Below are 18,446 nucleotides of genomic sequence, written 5' to 3' on the forward strand. Positions count from 1 at the left end.
GAGCAGACGGATCTCAGTGTTTTCAGGACGATCACAGCAGCTTGGGCTCGGGGGCTTCGTCCAGAGGAGGAGGAGGAGGAGGAGGAGGGGCTGTGTCGACCACAGGAGAGGAGGAAGACACACAGTTCACCGTCCTGCAGGCGGCGGAGGAGGAGTGTCTCTGTGATGCTGCGTCCCCCAGCGGGGGGGGGCAGCAGAGGCCGCGGCCCCCACACTGCTGGACCCACTGGTTGCAGCAGAAACTGGGAACGCTGTAGAACTTGGTCAGCTTCTTCTTCAGAGCCGGTTGTTGTTGTTGTTGTTGTTGTTGTTGTTGTTGCTGCTGCTTCTGAGGTCCGAGGTCCGAGGGCGACTCTGGGATCTGGACCAGAGGGGTGGCCAGGGCCAGGGTGAGGGGGGGGCAGTCTGCAGCATCACCATCGTCCTCCAGCGTGTGCGTGCTGTAGATGGCGTGCAGATGGCAGCGTGCTCGCGGTTCGCTGCTGCAGCTCAGCGAGCGCATCGGGCGGCGAGGGCGCAGCCAGGCTTTGTCGATCCACAGCTCCACCTGGACTTTGTCCGACGGAGCGTCGTCGCCCGTTCCTTCTGCTCCTAAAACCTGGTCGTCATCTATGGAGGTAAAAAAAAGTTGATTTAAAGGGACAACGAGGAGTTTCTCCAGCGGCAGAACGAAAAATTCCGCGACAATAAAAAAAGTCTCATATAGAACGAATCTCCTTGCTGTTTACAACTACTTCCGGGTAGAAAACCAGCATGAGAACAATAGTGACGGACGAGAGTTTCGCTATATATATCTAATTTTTCATGTCACTATATCACCGTTTAGACTAATCTGATGTTTGTAAAGTCTATAAAACCAATGATTGGACAAACATTACTATTTATGTGTGCACATTTTTGTAATTAGTCGTGGTTATCATAGATTAGCCGGGCTAACGGTTAGCTGTTTAACTTTAATAACTCAGTGACTCAATAAACGCTCCATGAAAAAATATTTTCTCCAGCGGATATCTGAGTTCCAACATGACTGAGCTAACTGGAGTAGTTTCATGTCGTGTCCCACAACGGGAGGGTTTTAACAGCTGACGTCCTGCTGTTAGCTTAGCTACCGCCGTTAGCTTAGCTACTGTTAGCTTAGCTGCCGTTAGCTTAGTTACCGTTGTTAGCTTAGCTACCGTTAGCTGTCCCTGTCAGCTGAGCCACTGATGCTTTCTAGACACTGTGATTCCCCCAAACTGAATAAATACAACACATAGCAACACAACACACACACACAGAAATAGTAATGTTTCTTCAATCATTTCAGATTTGTCTAAACGGTGATAGGGCGTGAAAAATATGATATATAGCTAAACTCTCGTTCGTTACTGAAGTTACTTTTTATTTGATTGAAAAAATCTTTTTTGTTTCAATCAACTTTTTTTTTTGATTGAATAATAAAGACACAAATGTACCTCCATCGTCATGGCGACCCGTCCCGGACTTTGAGGCGTGTGGTGAGTTGTTGTTCGGACTCTGGTGGGACTCGGCCAGCAGCGCGGCGGCCGTCTGGGCGATGGCGCTCCAGTCCTTCATGATGTCATCGGCCGTGGTGAACTGTGACGTCACCGTGAACCTGATGATGCGTTTGGCGTGGACGTCGGCGGGGATGAGGTACATGGAGCCGCAGCGCGTCAGCCGCCGCAGCAGCTCCTGAGTCGCAGCGTTTCCCGCCTGGCAACAGGAACAAGAAACAAGACGAGGCGTTCATGCACTGCAAAAATTCAAAATCTTACCAAGAATATTTGTCTTATTTCTAGTGAAAATGTCATTTCTAGTCAAAATAAATCTCATTCTACCTAAAATAAGACTCATCACATTTAAAAAGTAGCTTGTTTTTAGACACTTTTTTAATTTTTCAAGCAAATTTTCCACTTAAAATGAGTAGAAAAATCTGATAGTGGAGCAAGTTTTTCTTTCTTATTACAAGCAAAAAAAACTTGCTTTCACTGGCAGATTTTTCTACTTATTTCAAGTGAAAATTTGTTTGAAACAAGTGAAAATGATCTAAAAACAAGTTAATTTTTAGGTGATGAGTCTTATTTTAAGTGAAAAGAGATTAGTTTTGACTAGAAATGAGACATTTTGACAAGAAATAAGACAAATATTCTTGGAAAGATTTTGAGTTTTTGCAGTGTGAACACAGTATAAAGGAATAGTTCACCCGAAAAATGAAATTCAGTCATTAGTGCCTCACCCTCATGCTGATGATGAATACTCCGGAGTAGTTTTTTATTCCTCAAAGTGCATCTGGAGACCCGGGAGGCCGGTTCCTAGTCCAACCAAAACTTTACATGAGAGTACTGTAATAGGGCCCGACACAAAAACGTCCATAAAACTACACAACAACCATTTAATATTCCTCCACACTGCTCGTCCACTGCAATCCAAGTGTCCTGAAGGGAGATAGTCCAGAGTTTACTGGAAACTAACTCATTTAGGCAAGTCCAGTCACGTCTGCGTGCATGGTGTGAACGCGAGAATGCGCCCCAGGCAAATTCAATACAGAACTGGTTAGACTGTAATGGAAAATGTTGATGTTAACCCATATTATGCTTTACAAGTGTTGTATAATCATGATTGTGATGAAAAAGTGTCTAAAAACAAGATATGTTTTAAATGTGATGAGTCTTATTTTAGGTAGAATGAGATTTATTTTGACTAGAAATGACATTTCACTAGAAATAAGACAAATGTTCTTGGTAAGATTTTGAATTTTTTAACGCCTCGTCTTGTTTTCCACGTCTTGTTTGAGGAATAAAAAACTACTCCGGAGTATTCATAAGCATGACTGAATTTTATTTTTTGGTGAACTATTCCTTTAACACAGTTTCTTGCTCTTTTTATTGCTGCTGCTCCTTTAACCTGATAAGAAGCCGTCAGGTAACTCACCTTTGGACAAGAGAAGACCTTGAAGTTTAGACGTCTGAGGAATGATTAGCCAGTGGAGTGTGTGTGTGTTGCTTCACAGAGATAAAACACTTCACAGAGATTAAAGGTTCAGTCCGTATACCTTCAGACAGAAGACCACCAGGCCCAGGTGCCGCTCCGCAGGAACCTCAAAGTTCGCATCGCTCCGTATGTGAGACTCCAGCAGCTTCGCCATGTCGATCCCCTGAAAACAAGAAACTTAAATTCATTTATTTAAAGGGATAGTTCAACATTTTGGCAAATTGGTCCCATTGCCATAATCCCTATAGTCATAGCAGTAGGTTCGTTACCTTTAATTGTCAGTGCAAGCTGTTTTTAGAACGGCGGAGCAGAGCCGTGAGCTGCTCAGAGCTACGCTACGGAGGCTCATTATGGGATTTCTTTGTTTGTTTCCCTCATCAAACTCATCAAATACACAATCCAACAACTCCACAACGCTCTGGTGGACAAGTTGTGAGCTGCACATTCACCACGCTATGAGATAATAACACAACGTTACCACACAGAGTTGTTTTAGAGGTAAATTCATGCAAAACCGCTGATGCGTGTTGACTTCAGGGACAGTTTTTCAGCAAGCAGACTCTGTATTTACCCTGTATTTACCTTGAAAACGGCTCAGTTTCGTAACGTTCCATTATTATCTCATAGCGTGGTGAATGTGCAGGTCACAACTTGTCCACCAGAGCGTTGTGGAGTTTTGGGAATTTGTATTTGATGAGTTTGATGAGGGAAACCAAGAAATCCCATGAGCCTAGCGTAGCTCTGAGTAACGAACCTACTGCTATGACTATAGGGATTATGGCAATGGGCCAGTTTGCCAAAATGTTGAACTATCCCTTTAATATTTCCCTGATTTGATAAACCTGCATTCATTAAGGCCACACACGTGTCTGATATGAGCCTGCAGCTTCTTCAGTCCAAACGAGCGAAGCACAAACCAGAGCTTCAGAGAACGGAAACGTCGGCTGAGAGGAATCTGCCAGTGCTGAACAAACAGAGAGGGGAAAAGAACTGTGATGATTGGATGAAAACATTCTCTATAATTCAGTAGAGGTGTGATATTAATATTATTATCATCATAATTACCATGAAGTCTGTGGCGGCCTGTGAGTTCTCATGTCTGAGGTAAACAGGATCAACACTGAAGGTCTGCTGCAGTTTGTATTTATCCTTCACCCTGAGGAAACAAAAGTTCAATCCACACTGCAAAAACTCAAACTCTTATACCAAGAATATTTGTCTTATTTCTTGTCAAAACTAATCTCATTCTACTTAAAATAAGACTCATCACATTAAAAAGCAGCTTGTTTTTAGACACTTTTTACTTCTTTCAAGCTGATTTTCAAATCTGATGGTGGAGCAAGTTTTTCTTTCTTATTACAAGCACAAAAAACTTGCTTTCACTGGCAGATTTTTCTACTTATTTCAAGTGAAAATTATCTAAAAACAAGTTCATTTTTTAGGTGATGAGTCTTATTTTAAGTGGAAAGAGATTAGTTTTGACTAGAAATGAGACATTTTGACAAGAAATAAGACTCCATCACCTCTTCATTTTATAAACCTTAAAAAACCTCCAACACTGCAAAAACTCAAAATCTTACCAATAATATTTGTCTTATTTCTAGACTCTAGTCAAAATGTAATTTCTAGTCAAAACAAAACTCATTATGCTGAAAATAAGACTCATCACATTAAAAAGTAGCTTGTTTTTAGACACTTTTTACTTCTTTCAAGCAGATTTTCACTTGAAATAAGTAGAAAAATCTGACAGTGGAGCAAGTTTTTCAGTACAAAAGTACAAAAACCCTGCTTTTCTACTTATTTCAAGCGAAAATTTGTTTGAAATAGAAGAAAATGATCTAAAAACAAGTAATTTTTTAGGTGACAAGTCTTATTTAAAGTGGAAAGAGATTAGTTTAGACTAGAAATTAGACATTTTGACAAGAAATAAGACAAATATTCTTGGAAGGATTTTGATTTTGTTTTTGCAGTGCACCACCATCAATCACCCTTTGTTTCATTTATTAATTGTTTTTTTTTATTTCACATTGATAATAAATGTGTATTTAGGAGTTTAAAGGCTTCACCAGAACGCTGTGCAGTCGAAATGCACCATCATCCACTTGGACGGGTTGAAGACAAAGGAGTCGGCGGCCTGGATGCCGTCCAGAGACCAACGCAGCTCGGGACAGAAGTAGGCCGAGCCGGCGTAGGCGGCGTCCACGTGGAGCCACAGACCCTCCTCTGCACCTGGGGGGGGGGGGTTAAATTAGGCGTACACATTTTTGAAAAATTATAGAGAAATTTCTGGAAAAAAAAGAAGAAAAAAAAGATTTTTTAGAAAGAAGTGGTTAAATTTAAAAAATAAAAGTAAAACGTTTTTTAAAAGATTGAGAAAAAACTGGTAACATTTCTGAAAAGAATTATAGGAAAAGTGAAAAAGTGGTAAGATTTCACAAAAAAATTGTAGAAAAATGTGGTACAATTTCCCTCTCTCAAAAAAAGGGCGCAAACAATAATACAAAAAGGGGTAAAAAAAATTTATTGGAAAAAAATAATAACAAGTAAAAAAGAAAAATTGAGAAGAAACTGGTAAAATTTCTCAAAAAAAATCTAGGAAAAGTGGAAAAATTTCAACAACAAAAAAAAAAGTCAAACAATAATTAAAGTGATGACATTTCTGAAAAAAAAAGTTAAAAACTTGTAGGAAAAAGTGGTAAAATTTCCAGAAAAAGTTGAGAACCACTGACATTTACTTTAGTTAGATAGTTTTGTTGTAGGCTACTGGCTATACTGAAGTATTTATGTATTTTCAGTGGTATACTGAGTAAACCTGAGTATCACATAGACTACACCACTGTCACTGTGTGGTGGTGAAGAACTGTACAAACATGAATGAAAGTGTGGAGACCTACACACTGGTCCCAGTTCAGAGAGCCGGTCGAAGGCACAGACCCCCGTGGTTCCCAGAGTCGCACAAAGCTGAACACAGACACACACAGATAAACAACAAACAAACACAGACAAACAAACAGACAAACACAGATAAACAACAACACAGGGTTTAGCTTCAACTCTGTATCACTCAGCTTCAGAGTTCCTGTTGCATTTACACACATTATAAAAGTCAATATTTAGCTCTGTGGAGGGAAAAGACGTGTGTTTTCTTTCATTCATTCATTCATTCATTCATTCATTCAATCAATCTTTATTCAAACCCATAAACACAGTGAGGTAGAGGCTTGTTTACGATGCAGCTGAGCCAAAGGTCAAAGGTCACAAAAATACAATAAAATCAAGAAATGCACAAACCCCCCCAACAAAAATCCCAAAACAATTAAAGCCACAAACATATTAGGAATAATTGAAACCTTAACAATAATTTAAATATTAAAGGAGAGATGTGATTAAAGATTTTTTTTTAAAGTTCCCTGAGGATGAAAATGAAACGTTTCAGATTTTTCTGCTTCAGTTTTTATTAGGGCTGGGACGATATGCTTTTCTCCCGATTCGATTCTTCTACGATTTTTTGGATGGCGATTCGATTTAAATTGCGATTCTACGATATTGCCGATTGCTCGATTTTTAGTCTTTAGCATTTTTAACATTTATCTGCACACAAATACTGTTGGAGCCTATAAATTAACATACTCCATTATAAAGTGAACTTAAACCCTTTTCAAAACCTGGACTGTATGTAAAAAAGGCGAACAAATGCACATTGCACAATATTTAAAAAAAATATATAATAATAATAAAAAAAAAAATCGATTTTTGACAAAAAAAAAAAATCGATTTAAAAATTGTCAAAAAAGATATCGCAATACTTATGTGAATCGATTTTTTCTCCCACCCCTAGTTTTTAGTATCAATATTGAAAGAAATATTCCCCTTTTAAATTTACTGCAATATAATTTTGTTGTTTAAGTTTTATTGCATTGGATGTGTAGATATGTCGCTGACAATAAAGGAAGCTTACACCAAAAGTAAAACAAAGCATGTTATCATGAATGATCATGATCAGATTGTTAAAGTGAATTCATTCAGTTTAAGTTTCATAACTCATGATCTGACAGTTAGAGTTCATGCTTACACCTTCTTTCAAAGTTAAATGTACTATGTGAGGTCAAAGCCTTCACCTCCGTGGTACTCACCATGAAGGGGACCAGTCCCACCTTCCTGTCCTCCTCGATGGCTCGTCGTAGAGCGTCTCCTCTCAGAGACAGATGCTCGTCCGTCTGCAGGAACCGGATCTTCACCAGAGAGATCAGACCGGCCTTCTCCACCGAGGAGTGAGCCTGAGGAACAAGTTGTTTTATGTCAGATTCATGATGAGACGCTGTTAAAAACAAAACAGAAAAACAAACACAGGAGGAGCAGAGACCTGATCGGAGGCGTAGGCCACCAGCGACGAGTTCAGGACCGAGTCGTCCACGTCCTGGTCCAGCTCGGCCCGCAGCTGCACGATCTTGTCTTTCCTGGCTGCCAGCAGAGCCACGAGCGTGCTCTCACTGACGGTGCTCTGATGGAGAGAAGAGGAGGAGGAGAAGAAGGAGGAGGAGGAAGGTCATCAGTTACCACAGAGACCGTTCACTGCAAAAACTCAAAATCTTTCCAGGAATATTTGTCTTATTTCTTGTCAAAACTAATCTCTTTCCACTTAAAATAAGACTCATCACCTAAAAACGAACTTGTTTTTAGATCATTTTCTTTTATTTCAAACAAATTTTCACTTGAAATAAGTAGAAAAGCAGGGTTTAGAAAAACTTGAGCCACTATCAGATTTTTCTACTTATTTCAAGTGAAAATATGCTTGAAAGAATAGAATAGAATAGAATAGAATAGAACTTTATTAATCCCCCAAGGGGGAAATTCACTTTGTCACAGCAGCAACAGATACAAGACAAGGCACACAAAAAGGTAACCTATCACTAATAAATAAAATAAAATATTCTAAATCTAAGAAGTAAAAAAAATTCTAAAAACAAGCTACTTTTTAAATGTAGTCTCATTTTCAGCATAATGAGATTTAGAAATAAGACAAATATTCTTGGTAAGACTTTGAGTTTTTGCAGTGTTGGAGGTTTTTTTAAGATTTATAAAATGAAGAGGCGATGGAGCCGTGAACCTGCAGGATGCCTCCTCCTCTGCTGTCGGCGTGGTGGTGCAGGAAGAAGGAGGGGAGACCCAGAGCTTTACACAACCAGTCCATCACATGCATCTCCAGCTCTGTGCAGGCTGGACTGGAGGCCTGGGAGGAAACAGCAGCACCAACACCTTCCATCAGCACTGGCTTTCTTGTTTAAAGGAGTGTAGCAACCCAAAACGTAATCATTTTGCCCATTTTAAATGTAATGAAGCTAATAAAAACACATAATGAAACATATTATTACATTATTGGCTCCAGTTAATACAATGTCAATGCCAATAATGTAACAATTTTAATATTATTTTGTTATTTTCAGGGTGGTGTGTTGTGTTTCTCCTCCCATATGGATGTAAATTTGTGTTCTTTAAATCAAAAAAAGTTGATAAGAGAAAGATATTTTCAGTCAAATAAAAACTCACTTTAATCAAAAAAACAAACCTTTTCAACCAAAGAAAAAAAGGGTTTGAACACAATTTTTTGGGTCTCAAATATTTTTTTGCATTGAAAAACTTTTTTTTGTTGTTGATTGAAGTGACTTTATATTTGATTGAAAATATATTTTTTGTTTCAATCAACTTCTTTTTTGATTGAATAATAAAAACACACATTTACCTCCATACTCCCATGCGTCATGATAAAAGAGATTTATCTTGGCTGTTTCTTACATATTATAAAAGTTTGCAAACAGGGGAAGTACAGTAAGAATAGTTGGCTATCAACAACCTCGTTTTATTGAGTTATAACATATTGACATCTTCTCCCCTGAAAATGAAATTAAGTGATACATATATTATTACATTATCAGCACCAGTTTTTACATTTTCAAAGGTTTTCTTTTTATACTAGGCCAATAACGTAGAATAAACCAGCCAAAAAGCAAAAAAGTCATTACGTTATTGGCTCAAACATTTTATTACATTATTGTTAATTGCTAAGTTATCACGTTATTGGCCATTATATGGGTTTGGGTTGCTACAAAGTAATAATAAAGTGAGGAAGAGGAGGAAAAGGAGGAGATGTGGTGGTTTTCTTCTTACCCAGGTGAATCCGACACAGTTGATGGCGTCGGCCAGCATCTCCCCGAGCATCGACGGCCACGAGGTCAGACTGGGGTAGTAGGCGTGCATGTGGGGGCTCTGCCAGTGAACCACCTGAGGGCAGAAGATGAGGATTTTCATTTCACCTTTATTTATTCAGGGAAGCCTCTTTTTCAATCACGCCCTGATTACAAAAACACACAATTATATAATATACAAATGCACTCAAAATCATAATCAACAATTACTTACAGGCTCTGATAGTAAGTTTTTGAAGCTATCTAAAGAAATGAGATGATCCAGTTTCAGACAGCTTTGTAAGTTATTCCCCTTTTGGGGGGCATAAAACTGAATTCTGTCCTGATATGGGAATTTGTAAAAGGCAAGGCAAGGCAATTTTATAGCCCGTTTTTACCAACAGTTTGTCTCTAAGGGCTTTACATGGCATCGTAACAACATCCTCTGTCCTTAGACCCTCACATCCACTGAGGAAAAACTCCATGGAAAACCCTTTTAACAGGGAAAAATTGGAGAAACCTCAGGGTGAGCAACAGAGGAGGGATCCTGCGAACGAGTGTGCAAGTTACAAATTCTAAGTGAGATTAATCTGGTAATATAAGCAGGTAAAATTTCAAGTAAGGCTTTGTAAATAAAAACCATGCAATGTTGTTCCCTCCATACTCTTAAGGATGGCCATCCAACCTTGTTATAAAGAACTCAGTGATGGGTTCGGGACACATCTCCAGTGATAAAACGAAGAGCAGAGTGATAAAGTGCATCAAGGGGTTTCAATGAGAGAGCGGCCGGCATGTAAATGACAACACCATAATCGAGTGCAGATAAGAAAATGGCCTGAACAAGTTCTTCTCTACATTCTATTGTCAGACAAGCTCTATTACGATAAAAGAAAGATCATTTTCCCTTAAGTTTCTTGGTCAGTTCGGAAATATGAGTTTTAAAAGACAATTTATCATCTAACCAAATGACCAAATATTTGTAATTTGAAACTCTCTCAATTTGAGTCTGGTCTACTGTTGAGATATCACACTGTGTAGCCTAATGGCAAGGATGAAAGCAATCTTATGAATATCATATTGTATTTTGTCTTTTTTGGATTAAGTGTTAATTTAAGAGTAATGAGAGCTTGCTCTATGGTGTGGAAATCAGACTGTAGTTCTTTAAGAGCTATAGGTCAGCAGTTGGAGCAACCGAATAAATAATTGTGTCATCAGCGTATAGGCGAATAGAGCTATTAGCTATACCAATGCCTAAATTGTTTTTATATAAAGGGTGAATAAAATGGGGCCTAAAATGGATCTGTGGTATATTATCCTCAACTTAAAGGTTAGTTCAGTTCAATTCAAATCTGAAGGACGATAGGAACTTCATTTGTGATGATTGACAGTTTATATTCAATAGAATAAATACATATAAATAAATGCAGATGTTACAAGAGAAAAAGATGCATATACATTTACAGCATAGTATATAATGATGTTGGATTAGGCGTTTAGTAATCTAATAGATGAGATAATGAGTGACTCTTGTGAAATGTACCCTGGGAAAACATGTTTCTTGTTATTCACCCTTTTCCTGTGAGGCACTATTTTTGAGTATACCTTATCTACAGTATGTTCATAGTTAGCTTGGTCAAGTGGTTAGGATTGTAAATTCTATAGGTTAGTTCCTGTCTTTAGTTCCTGTTTTTGTCCATGACTTTTCTGGTCAGCTACATCTTTCTGTTGGGAGAAGGTGGAGTTTTGGAGAAAGCATATATAAGGTTATAGCTTTGAGCCGAGGAGAGAGATCTCACATTGGCACCAGAGATGCTCCAAGAATCAACATTTTTGTGACATGGTTCTTTTTTCTAATAAACTCTTTTTTGACTACAAGAAAAGACGTGTCGGCGGTGATCACTTCCTCTCATCAACACATTAATATTATATAGAATCATGTCTAACCCTATAACTATGTAAATGTACTTTTCCTGTTATCTAATGGTCCTCTGTCTTCTTGGACTTTTTGGGCCCTAGTTTCTTAGACCAGGTGAAGTCTAACCTCGGCGCAGCTTCGCCACGTCAACGGGGTGTGGCCCAGGTCCATTTCGCAAGTCTGGTGGGCCGCGCAGTCAGACTTAGACCAGCGCAGCCCCTCCCCTCGTCCCTCCCACCGGCGCAAACGGCGAAGAGGGAGGAGAGAGGGCGGGAGGGAGACAGGAGGAGGAGAGAAAGGCGTGGAGTGGGTTTGACACAGCCGAGTCAGATCTTCACCAATCAAAGGAGCTCCTCTCCTCGCCTTTAACTGCGCGGAGGGCGATGCGCGCTGCAAGTTTGTCATTTTATACTTGGACATGGACGGAGGAGACAGCGACGCCAGAGGCCGAACCTCTCCCCGGAGGAAACAGCTGTTTCCCCGGAGGTCCGAGCTCAGAGTGACCAATAATGAGTTTACTAATAATAATACAAATATCCTTAATCAGGTTTGATCTGATACACTGAGAACGGCTGCCCAATAGTGTAAGAAACAACAACTAATAAACTAATAAAGAAACTCACATTTATTCAAACCCTGTGTAAGCAAGATGAGAGGTGTAGCCTACACTAATCACAACATAAACAAACACCATGCGTAACGGATGAAATCAGCGTAAAGGACGCTCTCTCTCTCTCTCTGTCCGTCTCTTTTTTTCTCTTTTTTTTCTGTGATAGAGAGTACTGTAGTAGGCTATATACTGACTATCTGATACCGAGGCTGTTGTGGTGGACTAAGAGAGATGAAGATTTGTGTTTTGTTTTTCATTACGGCTGCGTGATGCGGTCGCTCGCTCTAATGAATTAATAAGTAAATAAATAAAGCGATCATCACAAGGGCAGAGTGGTATCTCAACACGGCAGCGACATGCAGTCATCCACCCTCAGTCCTGCTTGGGACATCCACAGCTGCTTTTCAGTGCCAGTTCGTCCCTGCTGTGTTAATTCAGGTGGAGTTTCCATTACGCGCCGACAGCCTTTGATCTCTGCTTTGATCTGACGTCAGATGTGACGGGACAATCTATATAGATATAAATCCACGTGTTGATTCCGTTAGTTGCATTAAATAGTGGTTATTGTGGATATTTATTGCATTGAAATGTGTCTGGAACTGTGGAGATCTGCCTGTGAGGTCTTGGTGACGTGTGTGCACTGCAGGTCAGTCAGCCAAACTTCCACTGCACCTGCTGCGCTCCGCCCTGCGCTGAGACTAGACCTGGTTGGAGGTGGCGAGCTTTCAGCGCAACCTCGGCGGGACATTTTCGCACAAAACTTCCACTGCACCAAGCTGAATCTGTGACGCCTCCCCCTGCTGCGCGGCCACGCCTATCTCAGCGCAGCGCGATCTGCCAATCTTCCAATCTGACTTTGCGCTCGGCTGCGCTGGTCGAAACTTGCATTAGACCGGCTGCACTACCTTGCGCCACCTGCGCTGCGCCAGCAAACTAGGGCCCTTTATGTTAATTGTTGTATTGTTTTGGGGACTACGGATGTAATTTAGCACATGTGCTAAATCTGGTGTATTTACTGTGGGTACTCTAGCACTCACTGTGTTTTGTTTTGTTTATTTAGATCCTCATTAGCTTTTGCCACGCAGCAGCTCTTCTTCCTGGGGTCTTTTCATCATAATAAATGACAAATACAAACCATTAACACACAACACATTAATACATAAAACAAAAAATACATACAGAAAACACATACTCAATACATACACATACACATACAAAACAAAACAAAACAAAACAACCAAGACAAACACTTAACATTACCCACTGTCTCCTACATTGAATCACTACACAACAAGGATACCAGGACCCAATTTACAAATATAGGCTACTAATGGTCAAAATTGTGATCAAAATAATAATCTCTTAGTTTCATTTTAAAACCATGTTTCTTTGTTGTATAACATAATTCAGAAGGGCATTCCACTCCTTCATAGCTCTATATAATACTGTACCTTGAGAGAGTGCCCTGGGTAAAATAAAATAACCTCCAGCAGCATGTCGAGTTGAATAATTATGTATGTTTGAACTAAAAGATAATTTTCTATACAAAATGTATGGCATTTTAGTTGTTATTATATTTCTTAGAAAACCATCAACAAATATGACAATCTGTGCTTAACATCCAGCCAACCAAGACTGGCATGCATTTGTCCATTAATATGCATTGTCCCGACCAAATAAACAAATAAAGTAAGTAAGTAATACCACAGATCCTTGATGATGATGATGGTGTCATGTATGAATGTATAGCTATCGGAACTCACTCCGGGCATGACGACCCTCTCGATGTCGTTGAAGATGCTCTCCCAGTCGTCCGGCTCGGTGGGCGCCGAGTCGGGAAGGAGTTCCCTCATGTAGCCGGGCTTCACATCTGGAATCACCCGGCGCTCCCTGATGGAGCTCAGGTACCGTGTGATGTAGTCCACCAGCTCTTTACCTGCACAGGAATATGGCAACAAGCCATTTTAACATTTAAAAGCCAGACTGGATATGTGTTGTAGACATCTGTAATTCAGTTTTGCCTCTTGTCAAAAAGAACATTTCAGATATCTGCAACTACATTCTTCCTATCCACAATTGTCATTTCAGATATCTGTAACTACATTCTTCCTATAGGACAAATTACGTCACTTTAACCATTCATGTGTATGGGGTTTGTCGTTCCAGATATCTACAATTCAGTTGCAGATATCCGCTATGTGAATTACAGATATCTGTAACTGAATTACGACTAGTACTAATTCCAGTTACAGATATCTACAATTTGATTCTGACTAGTCATAATTCCAGTTCAAGATATCTTTAATTCACCTCAATTAAAGATATCTACATGTCCCTTTTCGGATATCTGAAATTAAGTTTTGACTATAGGCGAAATGACGTTGTAGATATCTGTAACTGGAATTATGACTAGTCAAAATGACGTTGTAGATATCTCAAACTGGAATTAGTACTAGTCGTAATTCAGTTACAGATATCCGTAATGCACATAGCGGATATCTGCAACTGAATTGTAGATATCTGTAATGACAAACCCCATGCATGAATGGCAAAAGTGACGTCATTTGTCCTATAGGAAGAACGTAGTTGTGGATCTGAGATGTTCTTTTTGACTAGAGGCAAAACTGAATTACAGATATCTTGAATAAAAAATCCAACTATTCAAAATGTAGTTACGACCAGTCAGAAAGACGTTGTTGATATCTACAATGTTAATTCCGGATAGTCAAACTTAGCTTTTAAATGTTAAAATGGCTTAGTTGCTATACAGGAAGGAACACATACTGTATTGTTCCCTGAGCGTTGTGAATAAATACACAGAGAGAAAGTAGAGTGGAGGTTATTACCTCTGCGATTGTACTCCTCCGCCTGCATCCTGCTTCTCCTTCTGGATGATGATGATGATGGTGGTGGTGGTGGTGATGATGATGAGAGCTCTCTGAACAAAGCTGAGTGTGTTGAGCAGCACAGACCACACATCTATATAGACGCTGTCCTGTGGTGAGGAACACGCCCCGCTGACGCAGCCCAACTAACATCACGCCAAATATTTACCCTCCTTTGATGGTGACGGTTATTCATTCATTCATTCATTCATATCGCAGCGACTTGATGAACTATCAGGTACAGTATACTGTATATCAGGGCAGTGTATCAATCATATAACTGGTCCTTATATTGTTCAATATTAGTTTTCGAGCACCAGAACATCACACATCTGATATAAACTTGGATATTAGATAATCAGGTAAGGTACAATCATATTTCATCATATATTCAACAATAATCATTATCTTTAAAGGGATAGTTCAACATTTTGGCAAATGGGCCCATTTTTCTCCGCTTCGCGTCGGCCCTTAGCTGTGGTATAATGATCATATACCGTACCGTACCGTACCGTACCATAGTCCGTTTAGAGGGACAGGGTATTGTTTTAATGTGCCATATTTATATTTATCTATTGATTTACTGATTATCTATTTATTACGTTGTGCACTTTACTCTGTTTTTATCATGTACTGTACTGGGTGTATGTTGTGTTTTTATGTCAGTGTGTGAAGCCCACTGAAACAAATCCCAATCAACAATGTTGTTGACATGGCAATAAAGTTTTGAAACTTGAAACTATGTGTGTGTGTGGTTTGAAATCGTGTTTGGGTTAAAAAAAAACAAACAAGCAAATATTAAAACTCTTATGTGTCAGGAGAGAGACCTGGCTGGCATCCCAAAACAAACCCAATCAAGCAATGATATATTGCTTAGTTATACCACACCTGTTTGAACCATATTGACACATGATTAAATGATGAATTAGAAACCACTGAAACAGAACCTGTCTGAGAAAGTGAAGGAGGCTCAAACATCTCAAACAAAACAGCAATACATCATCATGTCACCATCAGATGAAGAAACAACAATCATTGACATCTGTCAGTCTGGAGACAGTTACAAAGCTGCAGCAAACTAAAGTCAGTTTATCTACAAATGGAGAAACCCAAGAGCGTTTGACCTTTAGGCCACGAAATGACCATTACTGCAGGTCGTCCAGGTCCTGAAGCAGCAGAGCAGCCCCACACCGTCACACTACCACCACCAGGTTTAACTGTTGCTGCTATGATGAGCCATGTCTCCACTGCACGAACTTGGGGGTAATTTTACAGGGTGAATGTTTCCATGGCAGGAACCAAACTCTTTGAGTTGTAGGACAAGTAGCAAATCGAAATTGTGTCCAGAAGAGGAATAATAATATTAAAGGGATAGTTCAACATTTTGGCAAATTGGCCCATTGCCATAATCGCTATAGTCATAGCAGTAGGTTCATTACCTTTAATTGTCGGTGCAAGCTATTTTTAGAACGGCGGAGCAGAGCCGTGAGCTGCTCAGAGCTACGCTACGGAGGCTCATTATGGGATTTCTTGGTTTCCCTCATCAAACTCATCAAATACAAAATCCAAAAACTCCAAAACGCTCTGGTGGACAAGTTGTGACCTGCACAATCACCACACTATGAGATAATAACGGAACATTATGAAACGGAGCCGTTTTCAAGGTAAATACAGAGACTGCTTGATGAAAAACTGTCCCTGAAGGCAACGCGCATCAGCGGTTTTGCATGAATTTCCCTCTAAAACAACTCTGTGTGGTAACGTTGTGTTATTATCTCATAGCGTGGTGAATGTGCAGCTCACAACTTGTCCACCAGAGCGTTGTGGAGTTGTTGGATTGTGTATTTGATAAGTTTGATGATGAGGGAAACCAAGAAATCCCATAATGAGCCTCCGTAGCGTAGCTCTGAGCAGCTCACGGCTCTGCTCCTCCGTTCTAAAAATAGATTGCACCGACAAATAAAGGTAACAAACCTACTGCTATGACTATAGGGATTATGGCAATGGGCCAATTTGCCAAAAGGTTGAACTATCCCTTTAAACCTGCAGGCTCAACGAACTCAGATGTTGAGATCAAGTTTTCTATTTTACATTAATGTGGAGTCTGTTTGATCCATGTCCAGAAACACACCATGTTCCTCTCATCGTGTTGCTGTGCATTAATCCACAGACCAATGGAGAAACGGGGAAGATGGTTGGAACATTTTTTGACTTTTCTGTCTGTATCTTGGAGATCTTTTAAGCTTGTGCGTTCAAAATGAGAGACACACTAGTTCCATGTGTCTGCTATTAAATGGTGTAGCTGTTATCTCTGCAACACAAACAGAAAAGGCATGGTTGGTTTAGTCTCAAACACAAGGAGGGAAATGTTACAATTCACCCCATCGTCTGGGTTAGTTGTAACATTATTAAATAAGTGTTATGACAAAACCTTGATATTGAAAGCTTTTAATTCAACACTTGAATTACTTTTTAACATAAGTGGTATGTGAGTGAAGGTGTGTGTGTATTTGTTGTGTCTCGAGTATATTTATAGTCTGATCCTAACCCTACACAGCAAAAACTCAAAATCTTTCCAAGAATATTTGTCTTATTTCTTGTCAAAATGTCTCATTTCTAGACAAAACTAATCTCTTTCCACTTAAAATAAGACTCATCACCTAAAAATTAACTTGTTTTTAGATCATTTTCACTTGTTTCAAACTAATTTTCACTTGAAATTAGTAGAAAAATCTGCCAGTGAAAGCAGGTTTTTTGTGCTTGTAATAAGGAAGAAAAACTTGTTCCACTATCAGATTTTTCTACTTATTTCAAGTGAAAATCTGCTTGAAAGAAGTAAAAAGTGTCTAAAAACATACTTTTATGTGATGAGTCTTATTTTAAGTAGAATGAGATTTGTTTTGACTAGAAATAAGACAAATAGATTTTGAGTTTTTGCAGTGTAACCTTTTTGTCTCTGTCTTTCAAGCCCTAGGCCACGGCAATGCAAAGAAAACATAAAAAGCAATTAAACGTTGGTTCTTAATTGCTGTTATGACTAACCAGACTCTTGTTGTTACAACTAACACATTAGCGCTAACAAATTGCATGAAAGAAATCCACATGAACACACAATAACGTGATGTAAGTTTGATTAGTTTAACAAAGCAGGCTATTACAAAAATAAATGGAGGAGAAAAAATTACTTTCATGCCTCAAATTTATTTTTTTCCTCCTAAAACTGTCTGTCTTCACACATGGAGGAAGAAATTAACTGAGCACATGCAGCGTTCATCAGATGATTCATAACTTGTTCCTCCCCTATACCGGTGGTTCTCTAACTTTTTTACATGAAGGACCCTAAATTGACACAAATTAGGCCACGGACCCCCATTGGACAAAATTTGGAAGCAAACACCAGAAATAGCTACGCAAATATTTGTTCTGAGAATGAAGAACATTACTTTTTTAGTCAGTGTACATTCAAATTAGGGCCAATGGCGTAGTAGAGAATTTTCTGGTGGCAAGATTTTAAAAAAAAAAGAAAAAAAAAAAAGAAAGTAAAAAATTTTCTACAAAAAAGTGGAAAAATTTCTCCCAAAACAAAAAAATAAGTTTAAAAAAACTTAAGAAAAAAGTTCAAGATTTTCTAGAAAGGAGTCGTAAAAATGTCTCACAAAAAGTAAAAAATCTTCTAGAAAAAAGTGGAAAAATTACTCAAAAAAAAATAAAGTAACACAAAATTCTAGAAAAAGTGGTAAAAAAAAAATAAAAAATAAAAATGATATAATTTCTCAAAAAAATAATTCTAGAAAAGAGTGGTTTTATTTTAATATTAAAAACTGTCAGATTTGTGACAGCTCCATTTTTCTGTTGAGGAGTTT

The 18,446-nt window shown here is 39.0% G+C and overlaps 1 protein-coding gene and 1 long non-coding RNA gene across 2 annotated transcripts in view; one reads left to right on the forward strand and one right to left on the reverse strand.

The window, feature by feature from the left end:
• The window catches only part of LOC311005308, a 457,476-nt gene extending 440,936 nt beyond the window's left edge, over positions 1–16,540 (forward strand). The window contains exon 3 of the long non-coding RNA XR_014596339.1: positions 16,483–16,540. This is a non-coding gene — a long non-coding RNA (uncharacterized lncRNA). The remainder of the gene's footprint in view (positions 1–16,482) is intronic.
• On the reverse strand, positions 32–14,572 carry hdc (histidine decarboxylase; the record flags this gene model as incomplete). The annotated part of the gene is made up of 13 exons (XM_084001473.1): positions 32–652; positions 1,438–1,713; positions 3,053–3,154; positions 3,857–3,955; positions 4,057–4,147; positions 5,058–5,220; positions 5,886–5,952; positions 7,125–7,268; positions 7,355–7,492; positions 8,099–8,221; positions 9,157–9,270; positions 13,462–13,634; positions 14,545–14,572. 13 exons carry the CDS (start codon positions 14,570–14,572, stop codon positions 32–34), a joined length of 2,139 nt encoding a protein of 712 aa, XP_083857599.1.
• Positions 16,541–18,446: the final 1,906 nt, after the last annotated feature.

Source organism: Trachurus trachurus, assembly GCF_905171665.1.
Source record: "Trachurus trachurus genome assembly, chromosome: 3".
NCBI classification, from domain to species: Eukaryota; Metazoa; Chordata; class Actinopteri; order Carangiformes; family Carangidae; genus Trachurus; species Trachurus trachurus.